General features: G+C 57.6%; 1 protein-coding gene across 2 annotated transcripts; it reads right to left on the bottom strand.

The window, feature by feature from the left end:
- Nucleotides 1-497: 497 nt before the first annotated feature.
- Nucleotides 498-14,807, bottom strand: SYNPO (synaptopodin). 2 transcript variants are annotated; one of them, XM_071570461.1, is made up of 3 exons: nt 14,333-14,807; nt 3,744-5,665; nt 498-2,471 (listed from the first exon to the last, which is right to left on the bottom strand). In XM_071570461.1, exons 1-3 carry the CDS (start codon nt 14,805-14,807, stop codon nt 1,704-1,706), a joined length of 3,165 nt encoding a protein of 1,054 aa, XP_071426562.1. In that variant the 3' UTR covers nt 498-1,703. The 2 variants fall into 2 exon arrangements, with proteins under 2 accessions (XP_071426562.1, XP_071426561.1); XM_071570460.1 differs by lacking the exon at nt 14,333-14,807 and adding an exon at nt 9,478-9,520.
- Nucleotides 14,808-26,780: the final 11,973 nt, after the last annotated feature.

The following is a 26,780-nucleotide window of genomic DNA, read 5'->3' on the forward strand; positions in this document are numbered from 1 at the left end:
GGTGATGAGGCCAAAGCCAAACTGCAGCCGTCAGTGCTCGGTGGCCCTGGATGGCCCTTCTCGGCACCCCTGGGCTCCTGCCGCTTGCCCCAACCCGTTCTGGGCTGCAGCCCAGATGCCAAGGTCCAGCCACGGGACAGAAGTTATTTCTGTCTGAGAAAGGGGGCGGAGCAGGTCTGTGACCCTTGGGAACTGGGATGCCGTCACCCCAGCACAGAACAGGGAATAAGGATGCCACCACCCTGGCATGAAGCAGGGCTGTGATCCTTGGGGACCAGGACACCATGACCCCAACTTGGAGGAGGGCTAAACCTTGGGGACCAGAACGCCATCACTCCAGCACAGAGCAGGGCTGACCCACAGGGATGGGAAGGCTGCTCCAGCATGGAGCAGGGCTGACCCTTGGGGGCAGGAATGGTGGCTGTGCAGCAGCAGCAGGAGGGGGCCATGTGCCATGTTTCCAGGCCACCTCAGGGATGGATCAGAGCCAGGCTGGGTGGGATAACGGCAGTTTATTTCTGAGCCGGGTATACAGCAGCGTAGTGAAGGCGGGTTGTGGTGGCTGGTGGAGCAAGGGTGGGAGACATGTCCTGGGAATGGGGGGTGGTGTTACAGGAAGGCCAGGCTGCAGGGTGGAGCTACTCCAGGGAACAGGGATGGGCTGGCTCCACAGTGTGTCCTGGGGAAAGGGAAGGACGTGCCAGAGCCCTGGCAGACCAAACTCCTTTCCGGTGCTGGTCTCACCAAGGTGTGGGGACACTGACTCATCCCCATGGGGACACTCTTAGCATCACTTCCTGTGCTGACACCTCCTTCAAATCCTCTGCAATCTGTACCACTTCCTTTGGCCCCACAGCCCCCCACCTCTTCTGCCACAGGGCCCATCAGTTCCTGTGTGTACCTTCATCCTGCCAGTGTGGGGATGAGGATGGAGTGAACCTGGGCTTGGGGACAGTGACAGGCACAGGATGAGGCTGTCCCTCTTTGTCTGGGAATAGAGGAAGGCCACATATAAACAGTCCCCTTAATGTGGCAATAAATATCTTTGGCTCTTTTTGGTCACCAGAGAGGGAAGGATTGGGGAGAATTTCTTTGAGAAGGGGTCAAAAGCAAAAAATCATTTTAAAAAGCAATGAAGAACTGGAGAGATGGAATAAAAAATAACTTTCCCTCCCCAAAATCTGGTTTTAGTTGAAACCAGTCAGATCTGGAGGCTGGGAGAAGCTGGGAGAGGGAGCCCAGTCATGGCACACTGCCCATCCCTGCTGGGTACGATGACTGTGCCACCCCAGGGAAGAAGAGCTGTGGTGCCACCCCGGGGTAACACCTGGTAGTTGGGGGCAGGGGGCTCACAGGGGACCCCGAAGCCCATCCCGTCCTGGTTAGGAAGGAATGGAGCTGGCTGGTGGGCAGGGGCTGCTGAGAGAGGGGGCTGTGAATGGGCTGACTCCCCCCGCTCTGCCTTCTCCTGCCTGCTGACCACGCAGTCCTGCCCCAAAGGTTAGGTTGGTAAAAATAGAGCAAGGCCATGGGATGGCGGGCGGGCAGGAGGCACCTGACCCCGCTGGCACACCGAGGGACTGTGACAGCTCCGCAGGGACACTGGTTTTTGGAGACCTGTTCCCGATGGGGATGGGTCAGCGGGTGGCATCACCCAGGCTGACGGGTCCAGGAAGAGGGTGGTTTGGCGGGGGTTGGCTCATCTAGGAAGTGCAGGGGGCCCCCGAGGGCAGCCCCCCAGTTTTCAGCCGCAGGCTGCCGGTCCAGCCCCGGGGACAAAGATTGAAGCTCTGGATTCCTGGGCTCTTGGTCCCCGAGTCTTCGGAGTCCAGCGAGACATCCGAGTCCGTCGGGGACCGGGAGGTGCAGCGCTTGGCTGGGGACCGCCCGCCCACCACGGGGGATGGCAGGGGGCTCTTGGGGGCAGGTGACAGCCTGGGGACGAGGCAGGAGGACGTGTTGGGTGGCGTCAGGAGCCGGCGTCCCTCTACCCAGGCGGCTCGGGGCATCCCGGGGGAGACACAGAACTGGGGGCTGCCTGCTCGGGGCGATCGCAGGGGGCTTTTGTGGGTGGGCGAGGGGCTGCCCAAGCTCCCCAGCACGCTGCTGGCAGCCTGCAGTGCCGGCCCCCTGGGCCCCAGCCGGGGGGACTGGGGCAGGCTGGGGGGGCCGGCGGAGATGGGGGTGAAGGGCCGGGAGCCCTCCAGCCCCACGGCTTTGGGAGAGGAGCTCTTCCTGCGGGCAGCGTTGATGATGTTCCTGGCGAGCCGCGCTTGCATCTGCCGGCTGGCCCGGGGGTCCGCGTCCTGCCGCAGCGGGGACAGGGACCTCTCGCTCCATGGAGGTGACATGGGAGGTCCCTCATCCAGTTCGGGCACAGAGGCCGGGCTGGCCCAGCCGTCCAGGCTGCCCGGGCGCCGCGCCAGCCGGGGCGTCCAGGTGGGCGACGCAGGGAGGGACGACCGCCTGTCCTGGAGAGGGACAGAGAGCGGGTTAGTGACCTCCACTCGGGGGAACGAAGGGACAGAGCAGGGAGACAGCGGCGGCAGGAGGAGTGCCAGAGTAAGATTCATGCTGGCTTAACCTCACAGGAGCTGGGGATGCCTCCTCCTGCATTGCACCCTTGCAAGGCCTCCCCAAAACACATTGGACTCTTCACCTCCTCGCCTGCTAAGAACATCAGAGCAGGCTAAGCCTGCCATTAATTCTTGTTGCCCAAAATATGCCCCAGAACCTCCCACTACCTGCAGATTCCTAAAGCCTCCATCCAGGGGATGCTTGGCGACCCCGGATGTCCATTGCCCGGCACTGCTCCACAGACGGCAGGAAAGAGAAGAGTCAGGTGTGACAGCGCAGAGAGTGTATTCAGAAAGAGGGGGAAAAAGAAAATAGCAGGAATAAAAGCACAGTCAAAAGGCAACTTGGCACCATGGGGAGAAAGGTGGGAGGGAGGGATGGACAGAGGCACAGCTTGACCATGAGCCTCAGGCTGACCATCAGCTGGCAGCTGTGCCCTCACCACCCACCCAGCACATCCCAGCACATCCCTTGCTTCCACCCGAGCCGCGCAGCACTCCCCGCCCCAGCTCCAGCACTGAGCCCAGGGAGGGACAGGCACCCCACAGTGTCCCCTGTCCCTGCACCACAGGACTCAATTCTTCCCCGCGGGATGTAGCTCTTCCTTCGCAGTGAGGAAGCAAATGAGGACAGATCCTGAAGGAGCAGCAGAAGAGCCAGGAGCAGGCACAGTGAGGTGGAAAGGTGGGGTGTCCCCTCCAGGTTTGCTTTGGTAGGATGCCAAGAGATGCCACAGGACAGAGGGGATGTAGAAGGGCAGGCAGAGCTCTGAGTGCTGGAAAGGCAGGAGGTGAGGAAAGGAGGGAGCCAGAGGTGCAATGCTCTGTGCAGTTTCCAGGCGAGAGAAGAGTGAAAGCACCATCAGCCCCTGCAGCGCAGGTAGGCTCCTGATGGCTGTTTAGTGTCCTGCAGGCTCTACACCCCAACTCCTGCTTCCTCCCTGGGACTCCTTGTCTCCCATTTCACTGGGGGCTCCGCCGTGCCTGCCACCCACTGTCCCAGCACAGAAGCTTCCCAGCCACTTCATTTTTCTATTTCCTTTTCTTTTTCCCCCCTTTTTTGTAGTTGGTTTGGCTTTTGGCACTCCCTGAGGGAGAACTCAGCCTACAACTCCCGTGTTTTTCTCTCCGCCACCACTACTTGTAATAAAAAGAAGGTTTCCACACCTGCGGCTCGATGCCGGCATTCCTGGTGGAGTAGGAGGGCCGGGGTGCCTGGAAGCCTGGCTTTGCCCGCGGTGGCAGCAGGCGGCATGGGGAGGACAGGAGCACCTCAGCTGGGGCTCCAGGACTGGCATGGCTCTCATGAGTCAGGGGCAGAGCCCCAGCAGTGCCAGGGAAGAGGCTGGAGGTGGTCTGACCGGCGCTGGGCACCACGGGGGGGTGCCAAACAGGGGAAGGAGGCAATGGAGAGGTCGGGCAGGAGGCTTGCTGGGGGTAGGGGTAGGCGTCAGGAAGAGAGGGTCTGGGTGGAGGTGTCTCCTGGGGCATGGACCTTGCCGGCCCTTTGGATGGGGAAAGGATGAAGAGAGAAGACTGAAGCTGGTAGGGCTGGTGCTTGGAGATCTCTAGCTCCTTCTGGGAGACCTCATTCTCCATCAGGTTGCCACCAAACAGAGTTGCAGGGGGGGGTTTGAAGGGCCTGGAGGGGCTCTTGGAGGGTCGCCTGGAGACCATGGGTGACAGGTAAGCATTGTTGTCATACTTCCAGGAGGGAGGCAGAGACATGGTGGGTGATGGGGACCGCAGCATCTCGGGCTGGGAGGGAGCCTCGATGACGAACTTCTCCATCCTGGACTGCCGGCGAGCAAAGAGCTCGGCCCCCTTCCCTCTCGCTTCACTGAGGATGTGGCTAGTCTGCGGCTTCTGCTTGGGCTGGATGGTGGGAGACTTGAGGCAGGAGGACCACGCTGGAGCATCCTCAGCTGGCGGGAGGTGGTGCCCACCCCTGGCCGCACTGTTGGGGACAAAGTTGGCAGCTTCAGCTCCAAGGGCAAAAGATTCATCCTCGCCACCAGGCTCTCCCTGCTCTTTCTGTTTCTTCCTGCTGTCCACACTCTGAACCAGGTCCAGGAGGTCAGGGTTGGGGCCCAGCTTTGGCTTCTCCACAAAGGTGAACATGGACTTCCTGCTGCCTCTTCGGGCAGCCGACTCCTCCAGGATCCCTGTTTTGGGCAAGGGATTTGGTCCGCTCACCCCACAGCCCAGGAGGGAGCCTGGCAGCATCTTCTGCTCCTGAGAGGGGTACAGGGCTGAGTAGGCAGGGGGGGAGCGGACACGGGTGAGTGGTGGGGGGCTGCTGAGGGTCTCTGCATAGGTGGGTGGTGGGGGCAGCTCTGGGGCAGGGGGTTCTTCTGCTGGTTGGCTGCTGGTGGGGGATGTCTGGGTGCCAAAGGGTCTGGCTGTCCGGTTCTTCACAGGCTTGGGCTTGGCCAGGGTGAGATGGACCTCGTAGTACTGCCGTCCCTGCACCCCGTTCTGCTGCTGGCCATCTGGGGATGTTATCCCTGTGGCTGTCCCTGCTGGAGCACTGGGCACTTCACTGGGCACCTCACCGGGTACCTCACTGGGTACCTCGATGTTTTTCCCCTCCTCAGAGCTCTTTGGCAAGACAAGAGCTACCGTGTTCAGCCCCTCAGGGGCTCCTGCATCCCTGAGCCCCTCCGTCCCTCTCTCCATCCCACTCGTCGCCTGCTCCTGCACACCATTGGTGGCAGCTGGTGCCATGTTCTCCTTAAGGTAGACGCTGAGTGGGACCTGCTGGGCTTCAGCAAGCGGCTCCTGGCACGGGGATGCATTTGCCTGCATCCCATCTCCAGGGTTGCTGGTCTGGTCAGGCTCAGGCTTCATCCCCCGGCCCTTGCCCTCCTCCATGGCCGCTTGCCGGGGCTGGGGCGCAGGGCTCAGCAGCAGCCCCCCGCCATGCCCCTCTCTTGTGAGCCCGTCGACGCGCTGCCTGCGCCTGTGAAAGAGCAGGACGCCCTTGGAGCTGGGGGCGGGCGCCGTGGTGAGCTGTGCCGCGATCCGCTGGCTCCGCACCTTTGCCTCCTTCAGCTCCTTCTCCGAGAGGCTGGCACTGCGGGAGAGACCTGGGAAGAGAGGAGAGAGGGATTAGGGAGGGCTCAGTGGGGATATGGAGCCTCAGCCCTCCCCATCCAGGACTGGCAGCCCTTCCTCCAGGTATTCCCTGGCATCCCAGCTCCTTTCCTGGCAGCTGGGGGAAGGCAGGAGAGATGTTCTGGGCCTGGGATACACAGGGGTGATAGCACAGTGTGGGGGCGGTGGGGACCCAGCGCAGCACCCCACCAAGATGCTGGGGCAGATGGGAAAACCCAGGGGACACACAGTCAGTTTTCTCTCTCCCACCCCATATTTCAGCCGGGCTTTGCACACCCACAGCAGTGACCAGGTGGGAAAGGGTTTTCTTTGAGGGCTCCTCATGTCTGTTTGCAGCTCACATGGCTGTGGCCCCAGCTCAAAGAGGCAGTAGGCAGGGAAGACACCAGTGTGTGTGTCTCTCCCCAGACCCTCACCACAAATCCCACTATGCTCAGCCCCAAAATATATCTGGGGTCAGCAGAGAGATGCCAGCCTGCCATGACCTCATGGCAAGGCTGGTGGCCAGCCCCAGTGGGGGATTCATGGATGGAGCAACACGAGATGGCAGCAGCCAACAGATCCTGACCAGCTGGACACGGACACTGACACAGGGAGGAGCCACCCTCACGCCTCAGGATCAACACAAGTGCTAAAACCAACGTGCTGAAAGCCTGGCACAAGCCCCGTGGCGAGCAGCCGAGTGCCGTTGGGCTTCTTCTGTGCTGGCCAAAGGTCAAGGCACCAGCCCTTCCCGAAGATCGAAAGGATGTGGAGCTGCTGGGAACACATTTTCTCAGGGAGAGCAATTTCCTACGAGCTCACTCCAAAGCACCCGTGGGAAGGGCAGAGTTCCCAGTCCTGCCAAGGCCACTGCTGGGCAGAGGCACCAGTGCTGACCATCAGCATCACCCCTGCACCCACCAAGGGTGCAGCCCCCTCTCCAAAGGCGCTGCCAGGATGGCAATGATGGCTGTCCCCACTCTGGTCTCAGGAGGGAGGTGGGTGGCCAACCCGCCTTGAGCCCTGCTTGCCTTCCCTTCCCATCCCTTCCTGTCTTCCCTTCCTTCATGTGTTTCTGATTTTCTTGCCTTCTGTGCTGCTTGGGAGCCTTCCAGGATATTTTCAGCAGTGGCTCAGCCTACCAGCGAGGGAAGGGATAGATGACTAAGCCAAATCCTTCCAGCAAGCCCACAGTAAGCAGGAGGGCTTGGAAGCTGGGCACCTCTTCTTCCTCACCATTCATCCCTCCTACCTCCATCTGCACCCAGCAAGTCCCTGTGCACCACTGAGGTCTGCAGGGTGCCCTGGATGAAGCCTTCAGGCTGCCTGACAGGAGGGGTTTGGCTGGGCACAGGGCAGAGGAGGCAGAGATGCCAGTGGAAACTCTCCTGGAGGTGAGGAGCCTGTCCACAGGGGCGATGCCTGCAGCCAGCATCCCCCCCAGTTCGCACCCGGCATTGTTTAATGCCCCATTTCTATTTGCTTTGGCGGCAGCACAGAGCGGGGCCGCGGTTTCCTCCGGCCAGGCTGGCTGGAGGGCGGCCAGCACCGCGGCTCCCGCTCCGTGGGGTCACCCTCGCCGCCTTTATCTCCGAAACAGAGCAGAAATACGGCCAAGGAGCCGTTGAGAAACAAGCCACAGGCTCCAGATGTCTGCGGGTTTCGTGCTCCGAGCTGAGCATCCCCTCTTCCTCGGACGCCAGGGCTGCCTAAGAAGCCGAGCTCTCGGTGGAGCCATTTCGCAGCCTCTCACTCCTGCTACTGCCTTTTAAAAGCGACGGAGGGGCCTTGGGGGATCTCCTCCGTGCTGGAGGGATGACTCAGATCTTGGCCAGCCCATTCCTGCTTGGTCTAGCTGCTCATTACATTCCCACATAGTCAGGACCAACACTAAGATTTGTCCCTTGGGGATTCTGCCCCCAGCTATCCCCAACCCTTGCTGCCGTCACAGGCATGGGCATTACTTGGGGTCAGAATGTACTGCAGGGTAGAGTCTCCCACCTGAAATCCCCTACCTAGAATCCATTCCCATTCATAGGCATCACCTCCAGTCTTCCAGCAGCCTCTCTGCCCTTGCCCACCCAGTACCCACCATTCCTGGGGTGGTCCCCCTGAGACCACTGGAAATTAATCCCTCAAGATACTACCAAGGATGCTGGGGTTAAGAGCTGCTCTTCACATTCAGTTTTTATCACATGGATGGAAAGCACCAAAGCCTCCAGCAGTTCAGAGGAGATTGCAGAGCTCTCCCTTCTCTGCTTCAGCCTGGGCTGGCTATTTATCCCAGTGTGAGAGCCTTTACCCATCTGCCATGGTAGCTGGAGCAGTTCTGCCACCTGGAGCAGCTACTGAACTCCTCACTCCCCTCCCAGCCATGATGTTTCTCATCATCCTTCCTGCCATCCCTTGGCAGTTGGGAGTCTTGTGTGGGCTCTGGCTGGTTACTCTCCCCAGCCCCAGGCAGGCAGGAGGGAGCTGAATGTGCTGAGAATGTCCAGGTGCTGGGGAGGAGGAGGGGTGTGGGGCCAAAGGCAGCTGGAGCAGTGCAGGGAGGAGACAAAAGTAAAACTATGTGTGGCCAAGGGCACCATGGGCTCATACAGCACTGGGGTTTCTGCCCATTAACCACAGTCCAGTCCAAAATCTGAAGTGTAACAAGCTCTTCTTGTGCTCTTCCACTCTTCCTTCCTTCTTTCCTACTGTACACTGGCTTGCCACGACACTGTCCTGTAGAATGGAAACATCTGCCCTCTCCAAATGTTCCATCTTCTTCCAAGACAATGAGCACCACCAGCTCTTTCCACTGCTGTGTCTCCACACGGGGTCCATGTTTGGTCCCCTGTGGTCCAGGGATCCTGGAGAAGGAGATGCTCCCTGTGTTCTGCACAACTGCTGGACTCCTGGCACACATGAGCATGCCAAGTGCTATTCTGGTTCAACACACTTCTGCTCCAGCCAGAGTAGCCTATAGATCTCTATCTATATATTCATATAGGCACTTGTTTTTATATAGGTTGTTTTTATATAGGTTTTCCATAGCTCCAGGGGTGACTTCCAGAACATCACCCAAGAGCAGGGCTTAACAGCTTCTTACCGAGCTGTCAGTCATCCCTCCTGCAGCACAGACCGTGCTCTCTCCTCCAGAGTGGGGATAATGAAGGTGATGAAAGGCATTTTGGTTGCTCTCCTTCTTTGCCAGATGGGGAAAAAAATTCCTTCCAGCTCAGCTTTCCATGCAAAGGATGGATTCCCCTGAGTGCCACTACTGCAGGTTGTCTGAAGTCCAGCCAGCAAAGGCAGGAGTCACCATCTGACCCCTAATGAAGGTGAAGGATGTATCAGACATGGCTTGTGACCCATCCTGCCCTGAGATGGACTCCAGGAGCTGGAATGGGAGGAGGATTTGGCCCCAGATTGGATGAAGAGGAGATACTCCAGGGGTTGCTGAACTGACAGATTCAGAGGAAGTTGATGATCTCGACATGGCTGGGACATCAGAGGAAGGAAAACAGTGACTTGGAAGCTATGCATGGTGAGAAGTCCTTGTATGGAGAAACCAAGAGGTACCCAAGTCCCAGTGGGACCAGCAGGATGCAACAGGCCATGTGAAATCTTCGAGTCAGAGCTGGCAGGTGACTCCAATGTCTTCAGTTTGGACTGCCCCTAGCCTTCAAGTCTGGATGCTCAGCCATCCCAGTTCTGCAACCCAACTCGGCCATGATCAAAGCGTCCCACTGGACCACTCACCAGCAGAACACAGACCAGAAACCCCAAATCCTCCTTTGTACAGCACACCACTCACCATCCATAACCAGCAGGTGCTCTTCCCCCTTTTCAAACATTTCTTGTGGGTCAGCCCAAATCGTGTGTCTTGCTGCCAAAATCCCAGTGGCAAAACCAAGAGAGAAAGAAGATAAGTCCCATCTCCAGAGGGATGTGGCACTGTGTCACATGCCACGGACCCCAACTCACATCCACAGCCAGGCTTTCTGGGGAGGGGGGATTCAGTGTTTTCACCCAAACACTGAGGGCTTTGGACACCGAGGAAATGTAAGCAGGTTTTTTGGCAGAGCAGACAACTGGCTCTTTGCCCCAGCTACAGCTGTGCAGGATTTTTTGCAATGTGCACCAACTCACACACATTTAAGTCTGCGCACACATTTTCCTCCAGCTCCCAGAGTTATCCCAAATAATCTGCTGCTAGAAAAATACAGTGGGTAGCACAGACAGGCAGTCAAGCTAGTTAGAAATGGATATGATTCAAACATATGGGTAAAAAGATGACAATTTTCTGCCTCACTCCCAGCTTCCAACCCTCCTATGCCCCAGATATAACACCTCCATGAAGTTTTTATCCATGCTGCCCCTGTAGACTCAAAAAGCTCTGGCTCAAGCAGTGGGTGTCATGGTGGGATCAACCTCGCCCGCCTGGCAGGGCGCTCCATGCTGGGCCTCTCCTCACGGGCGCCTTTGCCAGTGACAAAATCTGGCAGAGCGAGAAAATTCGATGCGCTTGCAAGTTTTCCCTGTGCTCTGTTCGCAAGGGCTTTGCTGGATTTGGAGCTGTTGCCTCCCTACCTTTCCCCAGCTCGCAGCCGTGGCTGACACTCAGCACCCAAATTCTGACGAAATGGCCCCATGTTCTCCAAGCAGTGAACCCTGGGGCACCCATCTCCCACCCAGGGGGATGGGAAGAGGGTGGTGGGATTGTTTCAATGGGGGCTGGCTGTTCCTGCCCACCCCCACTTCCTAGGGGGATGCAGTGAGCAGCCTCAGCCCTACATGTGCCCACACTGGGCAAGAAGAGGCTGTTGCCACCACAAAAGTGGAGGAGGTAAATTTCCCCCAGGCAGCCAAAATCAAGCTTTTATCTTCAGAAAAGAAGGCTGGAGCCAGGCAGACTTCCTCCAGGCTGCTCTGTCAACCATCCATCCAGAGGGCAGAAGAGCCAGCCCATCCCATGGCCAGGTACCACGGGGACCCCATCCTGACTGAAAAGTGGGTCCCAGTCCCACTGTGCCCACTGGTGCTTGCACTTGCTGTGACCCATCCCAGCCTGCCAGGACCCAGTGATAGCCCCACTGGGCTGGTGCCCCGAGCCAGAAGCGCTGGCCTGGCAAGAGAAGGTCAAAAGGCTCGGTGTGTCCCTGTCGGGTGGACAGAGCAGGGAGGGGAGTGGAACGAAACTTGCCTTGTGCCTTGCACAACTCGTAAGGGATCCATCCTGCTGGCTGCCAAGCCAAGGGACAGACCTCGTGTCCCCAGCATAGGTGACATGGCCAGGGGAGATCATGTCCCCATCGTAGGGGCCAGGGGACACCGCCTGGAAAGACGTTCTGCAGAGCTGGGAGGTGCGCCCCTGCCCCACGGGGACCCCTACGTCGCCCCGTGTCTCCTCGCTGTGCCTCCCACGCCCCTCATCGGGCACCAGGTGCGGACAGAAGGAACCGACACCTGCCCCGCTCTTTCCTGGAGAGAAACCCTGCTCAGTCCCGGCTGTGCGTGCGACCCACCGCCCACCCTTAACCCATCATCGCACCCACGGGGGTTCTGGGCATGCACCCCCGGACCCCTCTGCAGTCCCTGCGCACTGCCATCCCCCGGCACGCCCGGACAGCCCCAGATCTCAACACCCCCGCTGCACTGCCCTCTGTGTGCCCATCCAACCACCCACACCCCCCTCCCCCGGTCACTTCTGCACTGGCACCCCTCGGACCCCCGGTCCCCGCCCGGCGCCCCCCGGTCCCTGTTCCCGCGTTCCCCCCAGCCCGACCGTACCCGCGGTGCCGGTGCCGGTGCCGCCGCCCCGCGCAGCCCGACTGCACCGGGGAGGAGGCGGCGGGCAGGAAAGTTGCGGCAGCTCCGCCCTCGGAGCGGGCCCGGGGGGGGCGGCGGGCGGGGGCCGGGGCCGGGGGGTGGTGGGTCCCGCTGTCACTCCCTCTGCTCTCCGCGACAGACCGACAGACAGACCGACCGGACGGGATGGGTCCCCCTCCGCGACGACATCGGCACCCGCCCCGCCGCCCCCGATGTCCCTGCTCCGCCGCTTCTCGTCCCGGTTGGGTCTGCCCTGAACCCGCTGCGGGGTGAGAGCAGCCGGGATATCCCGGGATATCCCCTTACCCAGCCTGGAGCATCCCCATAGCCAGCTCTGGGCATCCCTTTTCCAGTCCAGGACATCCTCTTGTCCCATTCCGGGGCATCCCTCTCTCCCAACCCTGCACATTCCTCTCTCCCAGCCCTGCACATTCCTCTTACCCAGCCCAGAGCATCCTCTTATGCATCCCAGGGCACCTGCTTACCCAGCCATGTGCACCGCGTTACCCCCTTTTCCCTCCTCCCAGCGCTGCTGGGGTCCCGCAGCACCTTACGTTTCAGACGCTGTCAGGGATGTGGGGACTTCCCTTTCTGCCGGTTTCCCAAATACCTAAATATTTGAGGCACTTGGAGAGGCGCAAAAATCCATCACTGGTGTCACTGCCCTGGGGACCCTCTGGGAAGAGCACCGGAACTCCTCTGCCAGGGGATGGACTGCTCTCAGGGACAAAGGGTCCACAGTCCTGGGCAAAATGATTCCTGGGGAGCCAGCATCACCTCTCACCTCCACCACCTCACTCCTGCTACCGCTGGGGCAGTGGAGATCCCAGGCACTGCTGTGCGTGAGACCAGCCTCACTCCCTTCCTGTGCCTGTCCACATTGCAGGATGAGCTCTTGGCCTGAATTTTTGCCTTTCTAATTTCCTTTCTTCCTGCCCCTCTGTGCTTTTTTGTGCTTTTCTGGTTTTTGAGGGACTCTGGTGCTGCCTCGGCAACCCCCCAGGGAGTGAAACCTTCCATTTATTTGCACACCAGACAGAGAAACCAGTCCTGCCTCCTGCATCTCCCAGCCTCTGCCTATACCCGGGGCTCCTGTGCTCCCCAGTCTGCCCCAAGAGGTGCCAACCAGCCTGGGCAGCCATGCAGGATATTTGGGAGCAGCCAGCCTGGCCTTGGGCTGCTGGATGGGGACCAAAGGGGCACCTGGGACCTGCCTGGGTGGGTCCACAGCTCGAGGCGGGGCACCTGCTTGGCTCCCAGCTCCCAGGGCCAGACCTGCATCACTTTGGGTGCAGATGGATGCACCCTTTTCTCTTGCAGACACTGGATGGTGTGGGAGGTCCTGTACCCCCATCCAGCAAAGAGGAGCAAATTCCTGACACCTCCCAGGGATACTCCTGCGAACACCCTGCTGCAGGGACAGCCCTGACACCACTTGCAAGGGCACCTGCCCTTCCCTCCCTCCTCTGCACTGAGCCAAACCTCTCTTTCCCAAACCTGCAGGCTTTCTGCAAGGTCCTGGAGGTGCTGCCAGTGCTCAGGACCCTCAGTGACATCCTGCCTGGAGGCTCTGGAAAGTCTGACGGGTCCTGCAGGCAGTGGCTGGTGGTGATCTCACTTGGAGGGGGAGGAAACGGGACAGACAAACTCTTTCCAACAAACCTGTTGAGTTACTTTAAAATTCCGGGCTGGCAGCAAAAGTGTTGGACGGTGGTGCCGGTTAGGAAAATGCTGAGCCTGGACAGAGTCAGGCCTGACCTTTCCCCACCACAGATCTGCCATCCCAGAGCAGTGAGAAATGGGAAGACTATTTGGGTCCATCTGGTTTGTGTGCTGAGCCCTGAAACACGATGCTGCTGGGGCAGCCATGAGCCAAAGGGCTTGGCTGAGCTTCCCAGCCTGTGGCCGATCCAGGAGCTGCTGGTTTTGAGGATGTCTGACATTGCAAAAAAGGCTGGGGATGGATTCTGGACAGGAGGTTCATGTCGAGCATCCTCAGCTGGTCCCACCCACCCCATCCTGGGGCTGCTTTGGGAAAACCAGGCTCTGAACTGAGCAGCAGCATCAGATAACAGCATCCCATGGGGAAAGGGACACACCTGCCTCAGTGCTGTGTGGCAGCTGAGATAACAGCTGGGCAGGAGCAAAATAGAAAGAAGGGTGGAAACGGGGTCTAAAAATGATCTGATGCATGGAAGAGGATGAGTTCTGTGTAAGAATCTCCCACATGGAGGTGGGGAGGTCCAGGCATGGGAGCAGCCACAGTAACCCTAGATATGCGCCTGTATTTGTGTCACCATGTCTGAAGGGATAGTCCTGAGCAGAGAGGAATGGCAGGCTGCAACACAGGCTGTGAAATGAGGCAATGGCAGAGAGCATTGTAGGAACCAACTGGCCTGAAATAAAGAGCTTAGTTTTCAAAGCAGGGGCTGACAGAAATGGCTCCAGGCCATGTGAGGGATGCTTGGCCATCCCCAGCCAATAGGGGAGAGGTGTCCCTGTCCCAAACAGTGCCGTGGGAGCTGGCCCGGACTCATCAAGACCTATAGCTAGGATGAGGACTGGGAATTCCACGCCTTTCATGCCCTGCTTGGGGGTGGGTTGAGTTCTTGGAGATGGTGGGAACCCACTTGCTGCCTTCCCACCCCCCTCCCGAGAAAAGCCTCAGATTCCTCCTTATTTTTAAGGCCAGAGAGATCATCTCAAGCTAAAATAGTCCCAGCAGCTCTGCTGGGAGCCTGGGACCTCTAACCCAGCAGAGGTCTCGCCCTGGGAAGAGCTGGGTGTTCCCACCAGGAGCACAGCAGTGCCTTCTAGGGTGGGGGACAGTGGCTACTTACCTGCTTTCCTAGGCTCAGTGTCAGGGTTGATGAAGACCCGTTGGATCTTCACAACTTTCCACTCCTGGCTGGCACTGGCTGAGGGGCTGTCTGCTGTGGGGGGCAGCTCTGGGGCAGAGCCAAGGCATTTGCGTGGGGCTGCAGGCTCTCCTGCCAAGGCCAGGTGGCTGCTATCCAGTGTGGGATGTGGTGCATCCCCATTGAGCTCTCTGGGTTCCCTCTGGCAGTTTCCACTTGACTTCTCTCCCAGCAGTCCAGTCCATCTCTCCTGCTTGCCCAGCTCCAAAGCAGAAGCATCCTGGAGCTGATGGCACCGCTGCCCCCCTCTGCTCCCTCTCTCCTGCCAACAGCTGCTGTCCCCCCCAGTGTCTCCCTCAGCCATCCCACAGACACAGGGAGTCTGGACAGCCTTGCTGGGCACAGGGCAGCCAGGCTGGGGGTGGAGACTGGAATGCTGGAGCCTTGTCCTCAGCATATTCACCACTTTTCTTGGCCTGCACTCCACAGCCTTTCCAACCCACTCCACATGGCCAGGGGGATGGATCCTTCCTCTCAGCCTCCCTCACAGCATGGGCAGCATCTGAGTGGGAGGGTGGCCAAGTGCCAGGCACAAGCTCAGCTTCACTCCTCTTGCAGGCGGGAGTACCAGACACGATGTCACTGGAGCAGGCAACTTTCATAGACCCAACTGTACGGATGTGACCAGGGGAGACAGGTCACCAAGGAGGATTTTGCAGGAATTTCTCTTTTCCAGGCAGGCAGAGAACCAGCATCCAAGGACCTGTGTGAAGAGAAGGGGAAGCGTTGAGGATGCTTGTGCACGCCCTGATTTCCAATGGCCGCAGACATCGGAGCAGCTTCAGGAACACCCAGCCTGAGCTCCAGCTGCAGCGCTGCTTCCAGTGAAGGACTTCCTGAGATGCAAAGTTCATTTGGAAAGGCCTCCACCCCAACACCATGATCACCACCCAAGATCCCTCACTCATCCCTCCTCACCCTGGGGATATCACCCAGGGCCTGAGCCCTGTGCCCAGTTCTCTTCCCTTTTGCAGCCCAGATGTGGCTGTGGACACTCATAGTGGTCAGCCTGGGAAATCATTGCATCTCTGGAGCTGGGACCATTCAGGGAAGAACCAAGTCTCTGAGGATGTTCTCAGGGCTATCAAGAGCAAAAAACATTTCCAGCATCCAGCTAACAAAATTGGGTTTAACCATTGTGTGACTCATGTGGTGCCAGGACAAGCGCAGACAGAGACACTTCCCTCCTGTCAAGAATAAATCCTGCTGGATGACGAACCCACGCACTGACACAGATGAGGTATCAGCTGGGAGAGGGGGATACCATCACTCCCAGGACAGGATATGGGTTACAGCCTACGGAAATTCCTATGAGTCCTTTGCAGCCACTCAGCACAGCATCACCCAACCCTGCTCACGGCAAGGCTGGGTCCCAGAGAAGCACTCTCTGGGCATCACTGCTGCCAGAGGACCCACAGCACCCGGGGCACACAGGCTGCAATGGATTTCCAAGCCTAATAGCCAGCTGAAAAGGAAAAAAAGGTTTCTGCTCATCCCAACTCCCCAACACCACCACCACCCCAACTCCCCCGAGTTATTGCAAGGTTTTTCAGTGAAACAAGAAAAGGCACCAGGTCAACATCACAGGTTGAGCTCTGGCAGAAATACACCCTGCAGCTTCCTGGAGGCTCACACAGCTTCTCTGCAAAACTTTTCCCATCCTTAGCTTGGTTATTTTGGAAAATAAGGCAGATTTGAAAGCAGGCACTCGGGTATTACCCAAATGCGAGGCTGCATTTTTTGGAGAATGCCCAAAGGAAATCTGCCCTTTCTGAAATCCTTCCTCTTGTCTCGCTCTGCTGCAATTATTCAACACAGATTTGCAAAGAGATCCTGGGGGGAAAATGTCAATGTTTCTCTCTGAAAAAGGAATCTCACTCTGCTCTTTACGTAATTTGGGGGCCCAATAGTTGCAGGAAGCCACCCACGTCTTTCCTTAGAAACACGGCAAGTTGTCTGAGCTGGAGGGAGCTGGCTTATCTCAAATGAGGACTAAGAGAAAGTTGCCAAAAATATCTCCTGCCCAGCCCAGGTCTGCAGAGATCCTATCAGAACATCTCTGCATCTTTCCACTCCCATTCCCTCACACCATCCCTAGGAAGCAGGTTACTTGGGCAGCACAATTCTTGCCCATCCTACACTGTAGCTGCCTTGATAGTTTGCTGGGGGAGCCGGTACCTCCCTGAAAACCATCTTCCAAAGCCACCCCCTTTCCATTCAGAAGCACTTTCTGCAGACAGGCACATCCTGGGGAGCGACGCCCACAGTGCCAGTGTTCCCCAGGCAAACCCCTCCTTGGTGAGACCTGAGCAGTGTTCCCCAAGGACATGCTACTGGGATGGGGCCACCCACGCCACCAAAATACTGAGTCAGGCAGCTGCTGCCTCTCTGGGAGCCAGTCTGGGCCCAGCACAGTGTCGGGGAAACGGCAGCAGAGCTATGGAGAGCAGACACCTTCCCCTCAGGACACAGCTCCTGGGCTCCACAAGCATCACAGGAAGGGAATATTTATGATAACGTGGATCTCTAGCAAAAGCTGCTGGGCTGATCAGATCTGCTGGAATACCAGTTGGGTAGGATGGGTATATACACCTTGGTGCATTATTACCCTGACAAAGGTGAGCAGCAATGCCAGCCATGTCCACAAAACCAGGCTGAGATAACCCTGATCTACAAATGGAGACTATAAAGGGGGATGAGGGTAATTTTGGGGACCATTTCAGGGGTGCAGCAGGAACGAATGCATGAGCTGGGCTTCAGTGCCCAACTCACAGCCCCAACAAGCTGCTGCCCACTGTGCCCCTCTGAGAGGCTCCTCATGCTTCCTGACAGCAGCAAGTCCCTATGAGAAGCTGCAAAATGGTGCTGGGGAGGGAATAATAACAAGAAAAACAAACGCAAAACAAAACAAAAATCCCCAGCTCTTCAATTCACAAAGTGCTGAAATCTGGCAACAAGGAGACCTTTTACTCAACTTCTCTTCCTGCCCACTCGCTGGCGGGTGATGCACAGCCCCCCCACCTGCCTTTCTCACACCCTGCCACCCCACCTCCCCCCACTACAGAAAAAAGGAAAACTAAAGTTAACTTTCCACGTCCCACACAAATATTTTTGGCAGGCGTTGCTGGCATTCAGGCTGCTGAGTCCAGAGGAGACAGGGTCTGCAGAAAGTCTGCGTCTCCATCTGCTACCAGCACCCAGCTGGGGGACCACAGTCCTTCCCAGACGCAGCACAGAAGGTGGGGCAGCTGTAAAACAAAGGGGTGCACCTTCAGAACAGCCCTGGGGACCGCGGATGGCCTGGCCATGGGGTTGCCATTAAGTGGGGGACAGATTCACATCCAAACTTGAGCTCTGTCCCTGCTTTCCTGTGTTGTTCGCAGGCACATCCCTGCCCCACACTGGGTTTTCATCATCATGAAACAAGCCAGGAAGGGGTGTGAAAGCTGTCCCTGCTGCAGCGAGGGCTCTCAGGTTTCCCGGGTCAGGCAGCAGGTCGCTGTCACTCAGAAAGGACCCTGCTGCGCAGACTTGCAGTCCCCAGCTCCAGTCACAAGATCAGCCCCGTCCCTTTCCAAAATAGCCCAGTCGCAATGTGTACATCCAGAGAGCTTTGCACCTTCCCTGTGCCAGCAGCTGAATGTCCCCTCAGGGGAGCTGGGCATCTTCCTTGCCCACGTGGCACCTTCTCCCCGTGGCACCTTCCCTCAGTGGCATCGCAGACAAGGAGACTGGGTGGCTGCATCCCCCAAGGGCACCCCTGCATCCCTGGCCTTCCCATGTTTCTGTAAGGGAGCACTGCCCTCACAGCTGATACCAGAGACACCTCTGGGGTGTAGCTGTCACCCAGCAGCATTTGGCTGCCCTGTGCACAGACACTCTCCCATCTGCTGCAATCCAATATCCCTCGCAGCTCCCTGGATACCTGGCCAGGATGGCCGAGCCATGTGGCAGGAGAGGCACAGTCGAGCTGCCTGTGGGGTGACCCCCCTTGCACGAGGACCCCACCACTAAGCCCTAAAGCACTGCATGGCTGGGGCCAGTGCAGTGGCACCCTGTGTCATCCCAGCATCCTTCCACGGAAGAGTACTACCACTTCCAGCAGGAAGGGGATGCCAACAGGCGGGAGATGGCTGGGCTGTGCAGGATGGATGGAGGGAATCCTACTCTGCGAGAGTCCAGTGCCCAGGGAAGGCACACAAGGAAACTGAGATAGTATGTGACTGCTTCCCTTGGCATGACAAGATGGACCCTGTCCCTAGAGAGATCCCCGAGAGTGCGGACAAGGATGGCTACATTCTGGCTCCTGCAGGCGAGGCAAGGGCTGGCAGGCACAACAGCTGGCAGCGTGCTGGGGAAAACAAAGGCCTTTTACAGTGCTGATTTACTACCTTGACGGAAACCGGGATGGAAAAAACAACATTCCTGAATGCCTGTCCCCATGCAACCCCTGCGATCCCCAGCACCCCAACCTGCCTGTGGGGTCATGGACTGCCGGTCCTGGCAGGTGGGTGCCCTGTGCCCTCATTCTCTCCCCAAAGCTGGTGGGGAGTGGCAGCAGAAGGAGCACCGGGAATGGCACGGGGGCTGCGGGGCACCAGGGGAGTTGTCCTGATTAAGCAGTGAGCAAAGTAAGGGAGGAGGAGGAGGACAGAGGCATCCTGGCCAGCTGGACCATGTTCCTTCACTGTCCACCCCATGCTGGAAGGAAGAGCTGGATGTGGGATAATTGCATCCCTCTGCACCGCTGCACAGTTCCTCACGGCAGCCCTGGGATTCTCCCTCCAGCTTCAGGGAGGAGTGGAATTCTCCCTGAGCAGCTCCTGTTGGTGCTCCCAGGCATTGAGGAGGCTGAGAGTGGGCTGTGGAGCAGAATGGGAGGCTGAGGAAGGGGATTCTGGCCCCTTGTTGGGCAGCATGGTGCAGGCTGAGCTGGACTTGGGGTGAATGCATTGTGTACCCCAGCACAGACACCCCATCCCAGCCCTAGAGGGTGTTTGCCCCCACTCCACCACCCCCACTCCCACGGAGGATTTGGTGCTCAACACACCCACTCAACTCCCTCCCAGTGCTCAACCCACTTCCAAGCCCCACTCTGGGGGGCTCCAACAAACCCCAGTGCTCTGCTGGGGTTTGCATCCATTGAATATCAATCTGTGCACTCAGCCAAGCAACACTTATCCTGCTCTGCCCTCCGGGCTGCGTTCAGAAGTAAACCTCCCCTTCCCATCATCCCTAAGGGGCCCATCTGACCTGGGGGTCCCAACCAGACTATCCTGGGAGCTGCCCGTTCCCTGACTGCACAACACAATCCCACACAGGGCAGGTCCCAGCCTGTCCTGCCCTTTGCTCAGCTTGAACCCTGACCCCAGCTCCAGCTGCTGCGTTCCAGAGGATGAGGACAACCCCAGTCTGGCTCTCACAGCTGCCTCAAGCACTTCTCAGTGCAGTTTTGTGAGCAAAATGCCAGGTTTGACAAGCCCTGCCATGTCCTATTGGCTCAGCCTGATGCAAGCCCAAGGTGCCAGTGGGGTGGGTGCCTGTCCCCAGAGACCCCTGGCCACCACTGCTGGAACCTTGGTAGACCACTGCAGAAAGCCAGGGATGAAACTGCAGCTCAGCTTTTCCAAAGCTCAAATGAAATGTGAAAACCAGAGATGTCCAAGAGAAAAGATGACCTGAAAAAACAAACTCTGGCAGCATGGCACAGCTGTCCCCAGGGCTGGCACTGCTGCAGCTGCAAAGCGAGCTGGATTGGCAAGTCAGGTTCCAGCAGCTTCTGGCTCCACACATCCTTGCCTGCCTGAAGCAGCTCACCTTCATCACTTATCCTGGCTGTGCAGCCACCAGCTCCTTGGCACAGCAGGTCCCACACCCAAATTTCCCCTCAGAGCTCCAGCAGCAGCTGCCGGAGGGAGAGAAGGGAGGGCGGGCTGGCACAGTGGCACCTTCATGCCTTTCCCAAGCAATGCCAACACACATTTCCTGGGGGACAGATGACAAACTATCTCTAAACAAAATCCTTCTCCTGGAGGTGAGCACCGTGGGGAGGGCAACACCCCTGGATATCAGATGCCAGTTGTTGCTTGTACCAGAAACCTTCCTGGGTGGGGAGGAGAGAGCAGCTTCTGTGGTGGGGCTGGGAGTCACCTCACAGTGGGGTTGGGGGTCACCCTCTAGCGAGACTGGGGTTCATCCTGCAGCCATAGGATGTGAGGGATGAGCTTTCCTGCAGTGGAGTTAGGGCTTATTCTGCAGCCATGTTGGCTCCAGGGAGCTCAGCCTCAGCAGACATAAAGCAGGAGACAGTAACTATGCAGAAAACCCCACGGGGGCTCGAAAATCCAGTTTAAACAACCTTGAGCATTCAGGGACGCCTGAACTGAGACAACTGACAGCCAGAGCATCTCAGTCCCCTGAGGTCCAGGGGCTGCTGAGTGTTCCAGGCCATCCTGGGGGCTGGCACAGTGTGAGAGTCACTGCTTTATTTCACAGCCCTGTTTGACACTGTCACAGCCCCTCCAGCTCTCCCTGAGCAGACAAACAAGGGGCCATGACCTGGGGCTGCCAAGATCAGGGAATGTGACCTGGTAACATGTAGTTCCAAGGTCAATGGCAGAGCCAAAGGCTCGACTGAGGTTTGATAACCCTCAGATCTCCCCAGCAGATCTGTCCTCCCAACTGTGACCCCCCATCATCACCTCGAGGCATCTCTGAAGCCCTAAAGCTCCCTAGAGAACAGAACTGTGCTTCTAAGAGACAGAGATCAGTTTCCTGCTGGCTCTCAAACCGACAGCCCTGGCCAGCCTCTTGGTCCCCAGCTCTGATCCCAGGAAGGCAGGATGGGACCTGAGAGTAGAGATGGATACACACAGCCTGGGAACTGCCCAGGATAAAGGATATTTTAGCAGCACAGTGCCTGAGTGCACACAAGTACAAGGTTTGGCCCCTCTGAGCCCCATGGGCAGCACTTGGGTCTGTCCATGAGAAACAAAGAGCATCCCGAGGAAGGGAGTGTTTTCTTTCCAGACCAGGAAAGCAGCCAAACCCCAGCACATGCCCATTCCCAGGCCTTGGCCCCAGCAGCACAGCAGGCTGGTGGCCTTGAGACATGAGTGTTTTTTCCCATCTAGCTTGCCCAAAGTTGACAGCCTGGCCAGTCCAGGCGAGGCAGGAGAGCAGCCCTGCTGCTCACCTGGGCTCTGGGGCTCTCTGGGGCCAGGACACAGCCACCAGTCATTGCTAGGCAGAGGGGTTCCCAAGCATTTTGGGATAGGGCTTTTTGTGTGTGTGAGCAGAGTGCTCAACAGTCTGGCTGTCCTTCTGGCAAAACCGCTTGTGCAGTAGGAATAAACATGCCGAGGACACATCCAAGCCAGTGCAAACAGCCCCTGACCGAGCTGCTCTCTCCCAATGCTCTGTGTTCTTTCTCTGCTTTTCCTCTCCTTTCTTAACCCCTTCAGGAGCCCGAGGGACCAACACTGGCAGCTCTGGGAGCTTCTGGAGTCAAACTCCATAGGAAGGGCTGGGACACCAATGGTGTGCCAGGATTCTCCAAGGGGACAGGGATGGTTTTACTGCCATCAAGCCTCTGTCCTGCACTCCTCTCTCTTTTCCTCCCTTGCTTCATCTCTTCCATCTGCTGCTCATCTTCTCCCCAGCAGCTCCAGGAGGTCCTGGGGGAAAGAGCTGCTTCCCCACTCCAAGCCTCAAGTTCACCCAGCCAAGCACAGGTTGGATGCTGGTGCAGTGGCACCCCATCACGGGCAGGACAGATGAGCCAACAGAGATCCCGTCATGGGGAAAACACTCCAGAGGTCTCAGCAAAGCCCACCTCCACCCTCTACTCTGCCGGGAGCCCCCTCCAGCCTGAAAGTTGCCACGTTCGTGCACTGTGTCACCACCCTGTCGCCACAGTCACCAAGAGCCATCCCCCGCCAGCATCCCTCTGGGACAGTTATGGAGCCCAGGGCAACTCTGGTGAGCCCGGGGATGCTCGCACTCGCCACTCTCACCTCTTTCCCCTTCCCTTTCCTCCTGCGGGGAAGTAAAGCTGGCTGCTTTCCATGTGCTCCGGCTGAGCCCGGAGGGAGTCAAGCCCTCGCTTCCCCCGCCGTGCCGGACCCCGCTGTCCCGGCCGGGAGCTGGGGCCGGCAGCGCCAGGGTCTCCTCGCCTGCTCTGCTCCAGCCGCGCGCGCAGGACAGGGTGAACGGCGGGGAGAGGGGCGGGAGGAGGGGAGGGGGGAAATGAAACTTTAATAGCACAGAGCCCCTTTTGTTTCCCAGCATATGGGATATTTCATACATACTGAAGGCATTAACCACCTATATTCTTCAAGAGCTCGCAGCGTCTGGGAGCACAGCCCTGCACTCAGTGCAGGGCAGAGTCTGTCCTGGGGGGCTGGAAGGGACAGCAAGCACCCTCCCTGCCCTGGCACCCATCCCTGTAAGGGGGGGGTCATACTTAATTAGAGACTGGTAAACTGGTTGGCTTCACCCAGGATCACCCTTTGCATGGTTTTGTCCCTCCAAAAGAGTACCCAAGCCCCCAAACTCGAGGCCAGAAAAGAGGGGTCCCTGTTCTTCAGACATGAAATGAAATGGAGGGAAGTGCCCTCACCATCCTTTGGGGTCTGGGATCCCCAACAGCCCTCCTGTCCCAGGGGACAGGGCAGAGCCCCATGGCCCCACAAAGCTGTGACTAACAGTGGCAGAGAGGGGCTGAAGAGGGCTGTCAGCATGTCCCCTTCCTGCCTGCATGCCAAGGACACAAGAGCATCCTCAGTGCATTAAGCAGTCAAGGTGCTGCCAGGGAAGAGCTGGGAAATATCCACCTGGAATCTCTTTATCCTGTTCACCCATTTTCAGCTTCATCTCTTTTTGTGGTGCCTGAGGACAAACTGTGGCATCGGTAAAATGGGTGACACTCTCTTTGCCAGCAGGGAAGGGACATCCCCAGGTGACAAAGTGGCACTGCTTCCCTACAGATCCCACCAGCCACCTCAGCATGGGGTGGGGATATCTGGGGTCACTGGCACTGCATCCCTCCCTGCATTCCATGGAAGAGATGTTGGCTTTGACTTTCTGGGCAGGAGAGGACATCTGCTGGTGGCAAAATTCCAAGTGTGGTTTGAGAGGAGGGAACTGTCTGTGTGCTCTGTTTTTTACCAAATTTTGTGATTTCTCAGCACTGGGGCTCTTCATTGGTGCCCAGACCTCATGGCTTTGGCCAGCCAGGGAGAGGAAGCCACCAGTCCACTTATCTGGGGTGAAGGGGCATGTTGTCCATGCCATGGAGCCACAGCTCCACTTGTCCCTGAGCCCCCAGCCCTGCACTACACAGGGTGCCTGGTAAATCCGTACTTTGTCCAGTGTTTATCCAGTCACACTCTAATTTGAAATAAAAAACGCAGCCAGTAAAAGGCCTTTATAGCTCTTCAGAGCTCATAAAACGGCAGCGCTGGCGGACGGGGGCCAGATGATTGGGGGCCACTAGGAAAATTTATTGCAGATTTTGGTAAGTTAAACATTACAGCTCTGTGAGCCCCAGGACTGGCTTGCTGAGCAGCTCCCAGTGGCAGAGATGGAACAAGGGATGCTTTATTAGGGGAGGTAAGGGGAGGGCTGGCAGGTCTCACCCAGACCCACAGTTAACATCCACCCAGATTTAGACTGGCTCGTTTTTAAGGCAAGGCTTTGCACAGACTGAATCCATCCTCATGCCAGGTGGGGAGGCGTATCCAGGATCCTATCCTCATGTCCAGGGCTGCTGGACACAAGGCTGCATTGCCCCAGGATGCAAGCAGTCCTGAAGAGCATCCCCAGGGCAATGACGAGTAGGACTGTGGCAGCACCTTCTCCTGCCACAACCACTGGCTTGGTGGGTGACTTTGCACCAAGTCCTGCTGCAGGGCAGGAAGAGCTGGGATGGGGCAGCCAAGCTTGTCGTGGGAGTCATGAGAATTTGGAGAGAATGAGAGGAAGTGGCTGGGGTGGGGAGCGTGCAAGGGAAGGCGGGTAGCGGGAGGGAAGGCATTTTTTCCTTGCCAGTGTGTTGGCTGCTTCGGTGTGAACTGCTATAAATTTGCTCCTTATCTCTCAGGCCATTTAATGTTTTCATGAAAAGAAAATAGTCTGCAGGAAAAAAACTCCTCTGATAAAATATCCCTTCGGCATTGGGAGGAATGTTAAACGTCTCTAATCAGCGGGGTCTGGGGCTCAGGGCACTCCTGGAGCTGGCAGGGAGCTGGGAAGTTGTGGAGACTGGCCAAGCCTGGAGCAGGCTCTCCCAGCACCCTCCCAGGTCTGGGAAGGAGAAGTTGGTCTGTATACCCTTGGGTGTCCCTGACACCATGAGAGTGTCTGGGGAGACCTGTACAGAGGACGTGGTGCCCAGTGTGGGATAGTAGTGGCTGGAACTGGGATGGCTCCAGCCACACCACCCTGCAGGCTCCAACATAAATTAAACCGAATACTGCCAGAGAGAATAAAAAGTGGGAATCCAAGGTGAAAATTCTGTGGGAATAAAGATATGGATCCAAATCCTTCTTGGCTGCTTTCCCAAGCCAGGCAGGAGCAGAGGCTGTGCCAGGGACCCTCACATGGCTTCAGACCTCTGGCACCACATGCCTTGCTTGTGCCTGTACCCACAGGGAGGCCAGGGGGAAGCCCTGAAAGCCCCACAGGGCTGCAAGGATTGTTCTTGGGAAAGTTGGCCTGTGGACAAGCTGCTGTTTGGATTTACAGCTGCAAGAGCGAATCCTGCACAAATCACTCTTGGAGCATGATTGGAATTGGAATCACCCCACTGGCCCTTGCTGACTATCCCTTTTCTCCCTCTGAGGACCAGGATGAAGGGCTGGGTGCACCAGCTCAGTCTCTGGGCATGTGCATCCCTTGCTGCAGGATCAGGTACTGTCTGGTTGCACTCCCATAACATGTGGGCACTGAGCTATGTCCATGAGGCTTCTTCCTCCCACCAAACACCAGCCAGTGTTACTGCTGACATCCCACATGCTGGTACATCCCTCAGCAGGAGCATTTCCCTCTGAAGCCAGCAGAGCCACAGCACAGGGACATGTGAGCCTCTGAGCTGCAGCTTCACGTCCAGGCTGAAAAACAAAGAAGGCAGCAAAAATGTGACTGGCAAAGGGGATTTTTCAGAGTGGGGAAGAACAGTTACTGATGATTTCTCCCCCCCAACTTTTTTTTCCACTTTGGTAATGTTTAATTTTATACTTCAAGAGATCAGAAAAGCCATTTCAAATGAAAAAATGAAACCCTTCTGTTTTGACACAGCCCCCAGGCCAACGTCCTCACGCACCAACACACCCACATACCAGCTTTCCTCCCCAGCACGGCCCCGGCCCAGCCAAACCCATTTCCAGGCAGCGTTCCTCCTTGGCCAGCCCAATATTCCAACAACCAAATTTCCCTGCCAGCCTCATTCCCAACTCCATCCCGCCATCCACATCCCCTCTCCGCAGGCAAACACATTTTCCTCCACATCCATCACGTGGAAATAGGATGTGTGTTCCGGTGCCAGAACACGCGCGGCTGGCCCTGCCAGCAGCGCCTGCACGGCTGCACAGAGCTGCTGCTGTGCTGGTGGGTCATGGCTGGCTTTTGTGGGAAGGTTTTGGTTGTGCCTGGAATGATGGGGAAGAGCCAGGATCTGGCACTTGTTATTATCACTGACCTGCCAAAATTGGTGTGGTGCCAGGTGTCTCACTCTTTGCCTTAGCATTTATATGCCCACTCTTGCCTTTCTGTGGGGCATTTTTGTGTCTTCACAGGCAAAAGAATATATATTTTTTAAAGTTGAGTGTTGCTTGGCAGACTGGCAGCACCACTGGCATTGTGATGGCATCATGGGACAAGGACAGGGGCCATGCCTGAGCCTCGGGCACTCAGAATCCTCCTACCAGTGGGTGTGGGCAACCTGGGGTGGGGGCACAAGGATCTCAGGGTCTCACCTCTGCACAGTGCCTGGTGGCAGCTCCCTGAGGGCTCTGGTGCAGCCCAACTGCTGCTGCTCTTCCTGCCCTCTGAAAGACTCCTCGTCCCGCCGCCGTCTGCCTCTGACGCAGGCAGCTTCGCTTCCAGACAGTCCGTGCTCCCCCTAAGCCCAAGCTGAAAGAAAGTCCCTTTGTTTGACTTGGCAAGTGGGACCCTTGTGCCAGCTGACCCCAGTACCCTACACCAATCTCCACCACCCGAAAACACACTCCCTGTTGTCCCACGGGTCAGGGCAGGCTTGGAGACAGGGACAGGGGCAGACCCCGACAACACTGATCAGTCAGTGCCCGGGGACACTGATGTGAGTCATAGAGGGGGCACAGGCATGGAGCTGCTCTGTCCTGCCAGGGAG

This window comes from Pithys albifrons, chromosome 15 (genome assembly GCF_047495875.1).
Source record: "Pithys albifrons albifrons isolate INPA30051 chromosome 15, PitAlb_v1, whole genome shotgun sequence".
In the NCBI taxonomy this organism is placed as follows: domain Eukaryota; kingdom Metazoa; phylum Chordata; class Aves; order Passeriformes; family Thamnophilidae; genus Pithys; species Pithys albifrons.